We start from the raw sequence: 15,421 nt of genomic DNA, 5'->3' as shown, positions 1-15,421 counted from the left end.
CTCCATTCAAAATCAGACCCATTTCATTTTTTAACAATAATCATAAATGAAGGGACTCTTCAGAATTCTGAGCAATATATAAGAGAAAATATAGTCATGACTCATGTGCAATCTTTGTTTGATTCGCTTTTACAAGTGCAGTAATAACTTTTTATAATGTAAAATTAAGATATTTACATTTCAGATTTTTGCATTTGGTAAACGTGTAAAAGAGTAATGGCGTGTTTGGAATTGAAGAGAGAGTATTACATTTCTCAAAGAACACAAATACTTTGCAATAATCATCAAATTTGAGGAAAGAAAAACAAATAATAGAACGAAAATAGCTCAAGTGACAAATTATTCTAAAAGTTGAATTTATTATTTTATTTTTTGATACGGAGTACTATACTAAAGACTAATTGTTGTTAATTTTTTTTTTTTTAAAAAAAAAAAAGGTCACGAAATACAATAAGGGGGCGTTTGGTTGGAGATCTATAAGAAAGGGAAAGGAAAACAAAGTTATTGATTTCCTTTGTTGGTGTTTGTTTGACACAAACAAAGAGAATGAAATTTCTTTCCTTACCCCTCAATCCATCTAATTCCTTACCCCCAACTAGGGATGGCAATGGAGCGGATCTGGATAGGGTCCGATAGGATCCAGATCCATATCCGCCACATGAACGTTGGATCCATATCCGACCCATATCCAGTGGATCCAAATTTTCCAGATCCATATCCAGATCCATTTTCAAATAAGTGGATCCATATCCAACCCATATCCACGGGGTCCGAAAAATTAGGATCCATATCCTACCCATCAGAGTCCGGTTCCGCGGATCTGGATAGGGTCCAGGATCTGTTGCCATCTCTAACTTACAACTTGTGTACTGTGTTTGTGTAATGTTACTAGTAGGGATGACAACGGACCGGATCTGGGTAGGGTCCGATAGGATCCAGATCCATATCCGCCATACCAACATTGGATCCATATCCGACCCATATCCGGCGGATCCAAATTTTCCATATCCATATCCAGATCCATTTTCAAATAAGTGGATCCATATCCAACCCATATCCACGGGGTCCAAAAAATTAGGATCCATATCCTACCCATCAGGGTCCGGATCCGCGGATCTGGATAGGGTCCAGGATCCGTTGCCATCTCTACCCCAACCCACCCCCAACCCACCCCCACCCCCACCCCTCACCCCCCAGGTAAGAGATTTCATTACCTTTGTTACCCTTCAACCACCTTATTTACCTACCACCACACTTACGACTCCCACCACACCGGTCATCATCAAGACGTCATCGCCACCACCAAAACCACCCCACATAAACCACCTCGACAACACCACCGCCACAACCAGCATGACGCCACCACCACCATCACCACCACCACAGCCACCTACTGCCACCACCACCACCACGCCACCGTCACCACAACCACCCCACCTAAACAACCACCCGCACACCAAAACAAACCACAACCCACCACACTTCATTGTCTTGATGTAACCAAACAACTAGCTAAGTTTTAGGTAATCCCTTAACTTTCCCTCTCTTACCCTTTCTAATTTCATTTCCTTTTCCTTTCTCTGAACAAACGCCCCCTAAAAGGATACGAATGATTGGTCTTTCAATAACTTATTGAAAGACCGTCTCTCCCAAATAGATAGACAAATATACAGAGAGGGGTAGATAATTTAGAAATAAGTAAATCTTGGGTTAAAAAATTTAGAATCAGTTCATTTGTCAAGAATATACCAATTCAAATAGATTAAGAGGAGGTGAATTTAGTGCAAGACATTATTAAAAATTACACAAATTCTCATTGAAGGCGAACACTTTTCGTTACAAGCTGATGAAAGGCCAAATGTCGCCATTTTAACGACAAATATGACCATCTTAATGACAAATAGAAAATTGTTCTAGTAACTTTTTATCTAAAAATGGTTATAATTCATCTTAAATAGGTCACATTTAGCCCCATCTTTAACTTGTGATGAAATGTTACCCGTCTTCAGTAAGTCGACTTACTGTAAAAAATACTCTTTACCCAAAAACTTTTAGAAATAATGCACCTACTCCTAGGCAGGATCTGTCTCGGAAACTATTCCCGGTCTCCTGAAATTTGGGGTGATTTAATCTTACAACTCAAGACGCGATTATGACAAAATCATTTTGTTTTGTTCAACTCGTATTATGATTGCACGAATCAATTACTCGAATATATTCCATTATTTTCGTATCTCTGGGCTTTATTTGGAAATAAGAGGTGGAGGGAAAGGGGGGCAGAGGGAAGGGAAAGCGAGGGAATAAGGAACGAAGGACGCTTACCCTCCAAATCTTTATTCATTTGGAACAATCGTGACCTCGATTGAAGTCCCATGTACACATGCTAAAACAATCAGGTTGCTACTGAAACATAAGCCCCGACTATTGATTTAAGTTCCGACTAAAGATTACAAAATGTTAAATACATAATTCAATACACAGACTCGAAGCTAAAGTGTGGCTGACCTGGCTGTAAGTAGACTAAAGGTAACAGAATCGTCATTCCGTATTCAATATACACGTCTCTCACTGTGTAAGCAACCATCATCCTGTGGCCTACCGCCTACCGCCTACATGACAGTATACCCCGGGCCACCCCCACCTTCTGGGACTGTCCATTCGATGTTTTGTTTAGGGTCTTTGATATCACATGCCTGCATATTTTGCACCCAAAAAGATAGTTACTCTAAAACTTGTCATTAGGAAACCAAATTGGCAAAAGTAAAGAAACCGCTCATCCACAAACAAATTTCGACCACTCTGCCCTCTTCAGAGCCATATATATATCTTGTTTTTTTTTTACCATATAATCTTCATAAAAGTTTGACAGCACTTGAGTTGACGTTATGGAAGAAACCCTTTTTGGTTGTAGATGTTTAGTAGTTCGGCGCCTAGGTCAAATATCAAAATGTCGAGAAGATGTTACCTTGCAATGGAGACAGTTTTGGGCATTAATTTGCAATTTCATCTCACCGTTGTCATCAGGAAGGTACCTACAACTCAAGCAAAGAGTAGACTATTAGTTACAATGCACAAAAAAGCTCAAGTAAACCCGTGAAGGTAGAAGGCAAAAGAAAACTACGAGAACTCACTCATATACACGTGCAGGGCAGTACCGAGACTCAGGACCGGCATATTCAGGCAAATTCACCTGACTAGGAATCAGAGGATTCTTCAAACGAAGATGTGAGGGCTGGTCATGGTCATGATTTGTGTTGCTCCTACGATTATACAAGCATAACATCGTAATAAATCAAAGAGGTACTCTGACACTTCGTTTTTTAATTCAATCCATATATACAGCACAATACCATGACTTCTGAGGGCTTAATTCTCCAAACAAGCCTAGAATTAATAACTCCAATAATTTCTATTCCACTACACATATTAAATGTGAGATCACATTCGATTTCATTATACGGCCTTCACAACTCGATTACCACACCCGTACACTGAAGATTTTAAAATTTTGTTTTGTGAGCTGTTTTTGCTCCATTTTTTCACTACTTGGAATTTTTTTTTGTTATAATGTGAACTATGGATTTTGTTAGAAAATAAATTCGGCTTTTCTACAATCCTTTAGAAGAATGATGGCAAAAAGACAAAGATCATTGTAGACCAGATAGCAAAATAAGCAGGAGGATAAAGCAACGCAACCTGTAGTCCAATGATAAAACATGAGGTGTCACTAAACTACCATTACTAGTAGACGACTGATCATAAGCTAACCGTACAATTAGCAGCCACGGGAAGGAATTAAAGCCCTCTATAATGTTATGGGTATGAGACGTATGAGTGGTTTATATTGAAACCCTCATCCCCGTTCTACGATATGTCTGCACTTCTGCGGGGCTTCTTACAGGCATGTGGAATGTTACTATGGAAAACAGTAGTAAAAGCTGGAAATGTCGGAACAGGAGTAAAGCTGGAATCTACTATAAATGACAACAACATCAAAGACGTCCTGAACACTAGAAATGAATACTAGGGTAAAATAGGTGTAATTACCTGTAAAGCGAAGTTGGCACATCAAACGAAATGACTCCATCGGGTTTTGGATACTGAATAGGGGAATGTAGCTTTGATACCTACATGACATATGAAGGGTAATTTGACTTATATAAGAAACAATACAAAGAGGCAATAACCCCAGTTACATGTCCTTGCATTCAGCCAATTACAACAAATTGCTCTAAATAAAGCATCCTAAAAAATAGATATTCATGAAAGCACTAGCAAACTATGACTAGAATGCTGAGAACTCCACGCAAAGGTCAAGTCGTCAAGCAGCCTTTTTAACTAGCCTTCGTTACAAATGAAAAGACTTTTAAAGTAACGCTACCCAGGGAAAGATTTCATTTCCATTAGTGAAAGATTTGCTAACCATAGCATTCTCAGTTTACATATAAACTTCAATGACTCATAAAACTACACGTGTTTCTCATTCAAAGCTTGATAAGCTTCGTATAGGGAGTAAGCATTACACATTAAGAACTAACAGAAACAGTCCCTACATAGACAGGGATAAGACTGCATAAATCTAACTCCCTTTAACACCTCTCGAGGGACTCATAGTACATAGATTGCTCAAATCAATCATTAGATGTAAACAATTCAATTCATATTGGTGCTTTTTTAACTGGCAACCATCAGAAGATAACAGATGGGAAGTGTTAGTTTCACCATTTGTGTAAGTATCAAAACATACATACATACATTTGTTGCTACGTGATCAGGTTTTCCGTGCTTCAGAGTCCAAGGCGACCTTCCCATCATTATGTAGCTGCCAGCAAAATGTGCATTCAACATGTCAGTCCCCAATATTACGGGAAATACAATGACACAGAATTCAACAGTTAAATAGATATAAATAAGACAAGAGGCAAGAAGATGATTACTGTTCGAGAGCACTTAGGGTCAAACCAGGGATAAGCCCATATTCAAATGCCTGTGAAAGGAAAATGCATATTCAACTTAGAACACACTTCAGCAAAACTATCTTACATGCAAGGAAATGTCAGAGGCTATCTTACAGATTTATATTATAGCACAAAAAAAGAGGTTGCAAAATTTTGATAAATCTCGAGTTCAGAGTGGTCTTCAGATAGCTGGAAAAAAAAAACACTTTATGTGGCGGAAACTAACATACATTTTCACTACCTTAACCATACACAGAAATTAGTTATAACCATTCAGGCAGGCTCCAAAAAAGGTTCACAGATACGGAGTAGTTAACAACTAGTGTCCCGACTTCGTGTCCATTTATTCAACCTTAATTCATTTTCATTGTCTACAATTAGTCTTTTGTGGATTGTCAGAGTATGTATTAACTCATTTTATATAGCCACGGACATATTGTATTAATAGCATGTTTAAAACAGAATAATTGATTTCCAAAATTAGTCACTGAGTAATATTTAGTTAAAATATTAAGGTAATGAAACGACCAATTAAGAATATAGTTTTCAATTACATACAGGTCGAAAGTTTCTTGCTTTATAGAGTTCTTCCCATATCCAAGAGTTCTGCAAGTTGTCCCAATAACTTTCCGTCATCAGCCCCTGATGCAAAAGACCGAAAGCAGATTCTGCTGCCAACATCCCTAAGATGGGTGATTTTGTAAATTAGCAATAATTATTGGTAAAAGAACAAAGAGCATAATAAAAGGGTTTTAACTGGTCTTTACAGCTTTGTTTCTAAGAATAATAGACGGTAGATCGACGCAAACCATACAACAGAGCTCAATTAACCAAAGGAGGAAGACTAAATAGGTTGGTCCGAAAATAATGAAGTGGCTATACCATAGTTTGCACCGATATGTAATACTAACACAATAACATGATACACCAACGATGAAATGATATCAAGGGAAGATACTACCTGATTTCATAGCCGTATGCGTTCCTTTGATCTTTGGTACGTTTAAGAAGCCAGCAGAGCATCCAACTATTGCTCCTCCAGGGAAGACTGGATATGGAATAGACTGAAAATTGACTATCATCATACTCGAATATTTCATGTACCAAATGGAGGTGGGTAATGCTTGAAACATGAGACATATTTCGTGGGTATTTATAGTGGTCGCAAAAAAGTACTTTCTGAGAGGTCAGGGATTCGTGAAAGCCCAAATAGGAACATAGCTCATACCTGAAAACCACCTTCATTCAAAGTACGAGCACCATACTGGAGGATACTGCCACCTTCAAGCATTGGTTTGATTGCAGGATGATGTTTGAGTTTCTACACAAACATACACACAACAACTAAGAGCTAAAGAAGAGATATCTGATAGTCCACAAAAATGTAGTGAAAAAAGTGTTATACTCCAAAAATACCTGAAACTCCTCATAAGGGTTCAAAAACGGATTTTGATAATCTAATGCAACAACAAGGCCAACGGACACCTGTAGCGTATGAAGGAATAGGTTAATTAGTTAAAGTACCATGACTTATCAACTGGTCTACTAACACAGTCCCAGTCAAATCTAAAAAACACAAGCACACCAGCAAATTAGCAGTAAGCATGACTTTCTTTCTAATACCAAGATGAGTTCAAGTCCTATATTAAACAGCTCATACTGGATCAAGTAAAATAAAACAGGCTCAGCGCCTTGATGTAGGATCAGATGGTAGTCCTAAAAGGTCACTGAGTGTCTATAAGTTCGCGTGGCTTCATATTGACTCTGGAAATAAAATGTGCCTATCTGGTTTAGATGTTCAAGACTCGTGCTATCAAGGGGATGGCAGTCACAGTCCACCAAGTTAATAGCTAGCTAGCTATCGAATGTATCCAATGACCCTATGTTGACATCCAATAAACCTGAAAATTCAAGAAACTTCCACGTGATACTTAGGTATCTCCTAAGATATCGCCAAACAAAAACACCAACACCCAGTTCCTCAAGGGCTCCCGCAAATGGCAGGCTAAGGAGAGAGCGGGTTTTAAGCAGTCTTACTTACCCATGTGTTAACACAAAAGTTGTTCTCGAATGACCCAAAATGAAAATTTCATCGGGTATTGCATTGAATGACTGACACTTCACAATTAAAAGAAGCACAGTAACTTTGTAGCCATTTTGCTACATTCCATCGTAATCCAGACTAAAAATAAAGAGTCTTTGGCTCCATTGGAAATGAAAAGGTAAGAAATCAACAAAAGCCGGAAAAATTCTGAACAAGTATATTACAATAACTCACCAAGTTATCTTTCATGTGATACAGAAAGGAGCCTCCATATGTCCTATAATCCAATGGCCAACCTAGCGTGTGAAGCACAAAGCCAGGTTGATGCTTGTCAGCATCAATTTCCCATACCTGTGTAACGTCAGGGTTTATTACAATAGAACTGGGAGGAAGTCAAGAAACCGTAAACTTTATAGAAACCAAGCGCTCGTAGCTGAAAGAGAATGCTTGTAATAAGTTCAATAAGTGCATAGAAATACAAGAGGAGAGTAAACTACAAGTTAACTTCCTTTTTTTCAGAAAAAATGAAAATCATATAAATTAGTTAGAGAATAAAACGCTGGAATCGTAGGACACAATCTAAATTTATTCATGCCAAAGAAATTTGCTCGTCACCTCTTTGATTCCCAAAGCGTAAGTCTGATGCTGTGCATTTCCCTTCTCTCTCAACTTGTAATTTTTTATGATTTTCTGTTGATTAAAAAAACACAATAAGCCAGCAACTTTCACCTTAGTCTGCATTTAAAAGCATGATTGTAGCCAACTAAAGCTCTTACAAACCTCTGATAATGATCCTCGACAGCCTTCTGCAAGAAGGGTAACCCGTCCTGAAAATTTTAGAGAAAAAGATTATTTTAGAGTCCAGCGATAAAGTTAATCAGTAGAAAATAATAGTGTGCATTATGAGGCTGAAAGGCCCAAACAAACACAACTGTGTTCGCTGTTGTGTTCTTGGGATGCTATAAATGCCAAGGCACTTGGTCATAGAAAGACAATACTCGATTGTTAACGGCAGCATACTAAAGAAGTTGTTTGAAAAGGAGACAACATGTTGTGAGGGGATTGTTTGGGGGAGGGGCCTGACATACTTGCACAGCAGACCCCACCCTCAGAATCAAATTCTCAAGCAATCCTCAACAAAAACTAAAAGACCAAAGATGTCATGCCAAACATTTGAATATTTTATGACAGACAGAAAAGATGTCATTAGTGACTTAGCCATTGTGACAGATAAAGCTTCACGAAAACAATACTGCGAACGCAAAACTGACCCAAATACTCCTTCGAAGTCAATAAGCTCTATGTGCCTTTTTGTGAGGAGATGTTCAACAATAGGGCTTATTGATTGAATGGAGAGAATAATTACTAAAATATGGTGAAACTTGTATTGAAGTTATAAGAGCAACGAGAAAAGCTAAGAACATACCTTTCAACTCCACACCCCGCTGAAAAGTATCTTTCTTTGATCCGTCCTTGGCGATTCCCATGTCATTTGTTGCAATACCAACAACTTCGCGATTCGAATTGTACAAAACCTGTCTTTCTACGAATTAATTAACATGAAATAGAAGGCTTGAACAATCTAAGATATGCTAAGCACAAAATACCTCACTAGCAGCAAAGCCAGGATATATCTCGACACCTAGTTCCTCAGCTTTCGTTCCCATCCAACGTACTAGCTGACTCAAACTGTGTGAAAGTGAATCTCTCATCAATCACATGATGCAATGATCATATAACATACATCACAAGCAACAATATACTTCCTCCATCCAATGTAGATTGTTCTCATTCAACTATGGTAGTCATACTAGTCAACACATATCAACTTTCACCATTTATGTCTTCAATTCAAATATATATTTTTTTCATTTTTAAGTTTGTCACATCTTGTTTTTTCAGAACTATTTTCATATAATCATTAATATTGTAAGGTAAAGATTATCAAAGTTAACACCGGTTGCACCAAAGTCAAATGAGGAGACTATTTGATAAAAGAGACTAGGAAGTTTATTGACGAGCTATAGGCCATTGAGTCATTGACGTCACCCATAACTGATGTTGGTGCTCCACCACGACCTCCACTGCCCTCCCCACTCTCTTCTCCTTTTTCGCACAGCCATTGACCTCACCCACAATCTTCCTTCTAATTCCCTCACTGACAACATTGCTCCTTGGCCGAGGAACCACCACGACCCGCTTCCCTCTTCCATCACCTTCCCGTTTGACTTCCTTTCTTCCTAAACGCCAACTTTTTGCCTCTCCAAACCGGACCCGAAAGCTCAAATCCACAAGGACACACAAGTTATTTTCGAAAACTAACACCGCCGGTGTATTCTTCAGTTTCTTGCACTTCCGTTTGTGGTGGTTGGTGGCTTGTTGCTATGATGGTCGTGATGGTGTGGTTGAGGCCTTGTGGGTGGTAGGAGTGTGGTCCAGTAGGTAGTTTTGGGTGGTCCAGCAAGTGTGGTGGTGGCGTGAGATGGCTTCGCGGGAATGTGGTGGAGGCTGGTAAGGAAAAAAAAAAAAAACTAGTGTAAAAGGTTTTTTTTTCTGATATGAAACCACCTACCCATTTTCTTAAGAACCTTGCCTAAACTAAATGGGAGGAACATACCGGTTAGAGGGAGTATACACAAGGTGGAAAACATGTTCATACAAAATTAGGTAGGCCCATGTAGCAGACTGTAAAATATGATCACATTTGCATGTCCCATTACATACCAACACTACTAAACATCAACTAGCTTACTAACCTACTAATGCAATACTTTATTTTTATATAGAAAAAAAAACGATTAAGTAGAAGGGGCATAAAAGAGGACACCCTGTTTTCCAAGTTAAAAAACTACAAAAATTTCCAAATCCTTTGAAGCAAGGATAATTGGATCTCCTTGGAAGCACCAACTGCTTTTGCCCATAACTAGTTTCTTAAGTTCAATATAACTACCATTCATTTGAACCAGGTTTTTCAGTTACAGGTTATTTTGGAATAAGCCGCTCAAATTTTCCTGAGACGACCAAAATCATGGCATGACCTATTAAAGCATGTAGTAGTTTGGGGATCATTGCCCAGGATTCATAGTATTAACTGCTAAAAGTCTACCTTATCACATAGTTTCCTTTGTTATCAAATGGACTCGGAAGTGACAATGCGCGATTCTTTGTTAAGAACCAAAACTTATCAGAAGAAACAGGAGTATCGATAGGTGCCTGCAATTCACGTCCACAACAAACCATATCCAGGATCAGCATAAGAGGGAACCGCAGAATTTGATAGTACACATTGTATAACTTTGGATCATTTTTTGATGCTTCTCACATGATAACAATTTTTGGCTAAGAAGTTTAAATGTCACGGCTTGTATTTCACTGTTTCTACACATCTTTTTTAACAAGCTAGATTAGCAGATGATATGAGCCCTCAAAGTCCTGTAAAAGTTGTAAGTGATAAGGCATGAAGGGGAAGCTGGAATGAATCATCCTTTCCGCAGGGGTATGGTAATATAGTCAGTCCCCAATCATACCAGACTCCCAAAATTCCCATCTACGGTTAGCAATAGCATTAAGTGCACTCCTTTGTCATGTATATACATTAAACTACACAGAAATTGCTTGAAGAATGTATCAGTCTCACATAGACACCGAAGCAAAATCGTTATAAGGCATTAGGCAATGATCAAAAGTCCAATATCTTCTAGCAAGTGTCATTAGATCATCCTAATTCCAATATGTACTACACTCGTAGCAACTACGATGAAACCCATGAGTCACGACTACAATATGATTCCATATTGTCAAGTGTCATTAGATCATCCTAATATTCCTTTCACAGACAAATGCATCAGATAAGAGAGAGTGTAAGAGCACAAAACATACTTCCATGAGTCACGACTACAATATGATTCCATATGCATTGCATTCGTCACTTAACAACCAGAAACAACAATCCAAAACTTAATAAACCCTCAGCAGGAAAGCAGGAAACAAGTGAACTGAAAAGCACCTGCTCCTGCTTCCAATCAGGAATGAGTTCATCCAATGCCCGTGGCTCAAAGACATTACCTGAGAGTATATGTGCGCCTAGAAGGCCACAGATTACAAGAGTGAGTAGTCTTACACTTTAAGGCCCTTACACTAGTGAGTAAATACAGAACAAAATTAACACATCATTTTAAGCAGTTCACTTGTGTAAGTGTGGCAGTGATAGCGTGACATATATGGTACATGTGTGAGCTGATCGTTTTGTACCGCGTTGCAATATTAGCCATTAGGCATGGTTGATCTAGGATGCAAGCTTAATAGGTTACTTTTTATGTTGATTACCAATTAGTTAAGGATCGCAAAACGCATTTTCCCTACAAACTCCACTCAAATTAGCTCTAATCAAACACATTTTGGTACATGCCAAAACTCCACAAGTAACCATCACAATTCACAAGTCACCCACATTGTAAGTGATGATAATTTGTTCACATCTTTGTCACTTCATGATTCCAAGACACCAATGTCGACTTCTAAAGCTTAAAGTAGTACTATTTTTCGGCATCCATTCAAACTTAAGAGCATTCATGAAAGTCCATAACTTGCACATACTAAACCATTGGCATCGCAATTGCCAGTACTCCAAAATCATCCACAAGCTTAATCCCACTTACAAAAAATTACTCCGTCCCAATCATTTATTTACCTTTGATTAAAATACTCCTCACAACCCGAATATAAAAGGTAAACAAATGATGGAGACAAAGAAAGTACTAGAAAATTACACCAGTAGAACAGAAACATACCAACTTCAGCACCTTTCTCAACAACACAAACAGACAAATCAACATCCTTCTCAATACACAATTGCTTCAGCCTTATAGCTGCTGATAACCCAGCAGGCCCTGCCCCTACGATCACCACATCATACTCCATCTTTTCGCGGTCCGAAACGCTGCAAAAACTTCTTCTTTCTCCCACCATACTGACATTCCTCAAAAACCCACCTCCATTTTCACATTTTGACAAGTGCCCAGAAGCGAAAACTCGATAATTAGTGCTAATCACTGACCCATTCACTAAATTTGAGGGTTTTGGAGAAGACCCAGATGATGAAGTGCCTAATTTAGGATGAAAAAGGTTGGATTTTGAGTAAGATGATTTGAAAATATTGCATCTTTTAGAAGATAGGAGTTTGAGCATGGTTAAGTAACAGAAAGGTGATGATTTTAGTGAATTAGATAATGATTTGGGCGAGAAATTGAGTTAGGGTTTGTAGTTTTAGGTGAAATTGTTGAAATTAGAGTGAAACAATGAAGAGATTTACACTGAGAGAACAAGGAGGTGGAAGTTACGTGGAGAAATGGAGCAGATAGTGATGAAGATGAACGAACATATCGTTTCCTTCCTTTGACTGAGTTCAGTTTCGGAGTTCGGACGGATGTGATCACATTTTTGTTTGTTTTCGGTAATATTAACCCGATTCGAATAACTCAATTTGTACCCGATTCGGCACCTGAATTGAGGACCCGGGCTTGACTGGGCACGCAAGTTAACCCGTCCCATATGACTCAAACTTACCCCTATCAAATAATTCACATGTGACCCGAAACCCGAATTGATATGGCTCGAATTCTAACAAACTCGAAATTAACCCGATTTGATTTTGCTCCGACTTGCACCTGGATTGGTTCACCCATATGTCATGTCTAGTCTTGATAAGATCGTTGTACAATATATAAACAAGAACATGTATAGTATTACTTGCGTAATACGTATAAACTAGATCTTTTTTATTTCTTCTGCTTTTATTTCGTTCCATTTTCTCTTAATGATCTCGATTTTGCACTAGAACGATTTAATTGTAATTATTTGTTGGAGTGGACAAAGAATAATGATTTGAAATTGTACGGTAAGGAAGGAATCGAAGGAAATAAAGAGAAAAGAAAATCGAGAGAATTCATAGTCCCCACTTAATGATAGTGCTAAATGAACTATACTGTACGAGTTATTCTAAAGAGTAATTTAGATTAATCGTACGAGTGTCAACCTGTCTACGGATACAACATTACATTGTGCGATAAAACTATGAGAGAACATGGTTAGTAAGAATGATAATGGGTTACTTACTTTTTAAAAGGGCCTGATCCTAACTCCCTCCTCTTCCCCCTTCTTGCTACCCTCTGGAGAATTTGGTGTTGCAGGAATGAGATGATCTTCCAGAACCGCCGCCCTTGGCCTATGAGTGTTCTCACTGCTATTCTGGGTGACATTCAATGTATGAATGAGGTTGCGTGTAGCAAGAGTGCTTGCCTTATTCAAGCACCTCTCGTGGACATCTCTCCTGATTTTGTTTTAGTAAAGAGGATTAGAAATTCCTTTCCTTTTTGGATTGTTGGTGGACCTGATTGTGGGAATGTTTGCACTGTCAAGTGTGATGCTGCTTGGAGAGAAGATAGAAGTTCTGGTATGGGGTGGTGCTTGTTGGATGGTAATGGAACCTTGAGGTCTTATGCTCATGCTCGCACGTTTGCTTCTTCTGCCCTGCATGCCGAAGGACATGCTGCTATCATGGCGCTAAATTGGGCCTTGGAAGAAGGCTATCTCCATATTAGACTTGTTACAGATTGTCTTGTTTTAGTTATGCAGGTTGCCGAAGCAGAGAAGGCGATTGCGTCTATTAGCGGCATTATCCAGGATCTTAAGTCTATTGCGTCTCGTTTTCACTGTTGTTCTCTTAGTTATTGTCCTAGGGGAGTGAATAGGATAGCTCATAATCTTGCCCGGAATGCTCTATTGTAAGCTATGCTATGTATTGCTGTCAAAAAAAAAAAAAAAAAAAAGAATGATAATGGTAATCCCCATTGGGAGGCGTATTTTTGTTTTCATAGACTTTAAGAAAGAAAAGGAGAATGAGAATGAAACTTTCTTATTCGAGTTTGTCTTCGTATAGTGTGATTTGAGGTCTTTCGTAAAGGGTATGACATATGGAAAGCGTATCTATCTATCTATCTATACTATATAATTAAAAGGCTAGATAAAAGCAATTAATTTTATTCCACATGTCACTAGCAATTAATTTAATTCCACATAGGATTAGCAATTAATTTACTTTCTATACATTTTAATAAATTATTTAATTTATTTATTAATTACCAAGCCAAAAAGAAGAACATAAAAAAGAGTAGCAAAAAAATGGAAAAGCAAAAAAATGAAAAAAAAAAGAGTAGTTTATTATTCACATTTCACCCAACCTCATCCAATTTCACTTCTAATTCCACCGACACCAAAATACCAATTTCACTCCCTTACTATTATGATATTATCTATCTATGATCTATTTATCTATACAATTTACTTAAAAAGACTACATAAACCATTTAATTTTATTTAACATGACCATTTTTATAATCCATTCATTCATAAATTATTATTATTATTATTATTATTAAGGTTATTTCATGAGAATAATCCAACCTAAGCCTACTCTTCTCGTATTACGTCATTTAACTTGTGTCGATCTCTTGGAAGGGAAACCTGTAAAACAGGTTACCTCTCCTCTTTTAACTCTTTTCACAAGTTACTTTCCTCTTTAACTCTTTTCATTTTAATGAGAAACACAAACATCATCCCATCTTCATCTTCATCCCTTTTATTTATTTATTTATTTATTTATTTTTGATGACGAGGGGTTGAGTCCCCCCGGGCCCATGCATTCCCGCACTACCACATGGACCATGTAAGCCACCCCTTCGGGGGCTGCAGTGGTCAAGTGATCATCGCCCCAGCTGGTAGTCGAACCTGGGACCTTTCAACTCCTGCATTTCTGCAAGCTTCAAGGTTTAACCCAGCTACCACTAGACTAACACCACTTGGTTTCTTCATCCCTTTTAATCAATAAAAAACCCTAAATTATTTTCCCCAAATTAATTTCATCACTTCTGAATTATTTTCCCCCAATTACACAATTAGGGTTTCATGCTCTCTTCTCCACACAAACACAAACAAAACACAACACAACAGTAGTCTTCTTCCATTTATCATATTAGAATCGAAGAAAAACTCAAACAAAGTTTGTTTGTTAGTATAATTGGGGTTAGTTTTCGGAAATCTTAATCTGAAAGGTTTGAACCACCATCAACCTGATCGTAGAAGGCAAGTGAGGTGTCGATCGAGGCCATAAAGTAGTTTTTAGAGGGTTGTGTTCACTTGTTGGTGGTCGAAAAGGTGTTGTCGGTGGTTGTGAGTAGTCGGAAAGAAGAGATTGGGTGAGTGTTGGTGGTGGACTCGCGATGTCAGTGGTGACGGAGTAGTGCAGTGTTTGTGTCTGTGATGGAGCATGAGGTGGAAGGCGGCAACACTTGTGGCGTTTGTGTTATGGTGGTGTGCGTGGCTTCGACAGTCATCGGCGCTCGTTCGTGGTGGACGGTGGTTG

General features: G+C 38.3%; 1 protein-coding gene across 1 annotated transcript; it reads right to left on the bottom strand.

Annotated features, from left to right (window-relative positions):
* Positions 1-2,301: 2,301 nt before the first annotated feature.
* LOC141656865 (electron transfer flavoprotein-ubiquinone oxidoreductase, mitochondrial) lies at positions 2,302-12,453 on the bottom strand. The gene is made up of 18 exons (XM_074463957.1): positions 11,793-12,453; positions 11,009-11,085; positions 10,109-10,215; positions 8,610-8,691; positions 8,429-8,537; positions 7,783-7,829; positions 7,618-7,692; positions 7,237-7,353; positions 6,375-6,443; positions 6,187-6,279; positions 5,920-6,022; positions 5,517-5,641; positions 4,938-4,987; positions 4,756-4,822; positions 4,048-4,127; positions 3,132-3,260; positions 2,966-3,032; positions 2,302-2,693 (listed from the first exon to the last, which is right to left on the bottom strand). The coding sequence occupies exons 1-18, from the start codon at positions 12,187-12,189 to the stop codon at positions 2,610-2,612; spliced, it is 1,878 nt and encodes a 625-aa protein (XP_074320058.1). The 5' UTR covers positions 12,190-12,453; the 3' UTR covers positions 2,302-2,609.
* Positions 12,454-15,421: the final 2,968 nt, after the last annotated feature.

The sequence above is a fragment of the Silene latifolia genome, chromosome 5 (assembly GCF_048544455.1).
Source record: "Silene latifolia isolate original U9 population chromosome 5, ASM4854445v1, whole genome shotgun sequence".
Classification (NCBI taxonomy): domain Eukaryota; kingdom Viridiplantae; phylum Streptophyta; class Magnoliopsida; order Caryophyllales; family Caryophyllaceae; genus Silene; species Silene latifolia.
Note: the sequence above shows the minus strand (reverse complement) of the source record. Positions and strands in the feature narration are given on the sequence as shown.

What these genes read in the sequence shown, in the direction of transcription:
- LOC141656865 (XM_074463957.1), bottom strand. Translation starts at nt 12,189, where the DNA reads ATGCTCAAACTCCTATCTTCTAAAAGATGCAATATTTTCAAATCATCT. An exon ending in AAAGGAAACTATGTGATAAG is followed by an intron (nt 8,692 to 10,108) that starts GTAGACTTTTAG and finishes ACTTTCACACAG; the next exon opens with TTTGAGTCAGCTAGTACGTT. An exon ending in ACCCTTATGAGGAGTTTCAG is followed by an intron (nt 6,280 to 6,374) that starts GTATTTTTGGAG and finishes ATGTTTGTGTAG; the next exon opens with AAACTCAAACATCATCCTGC.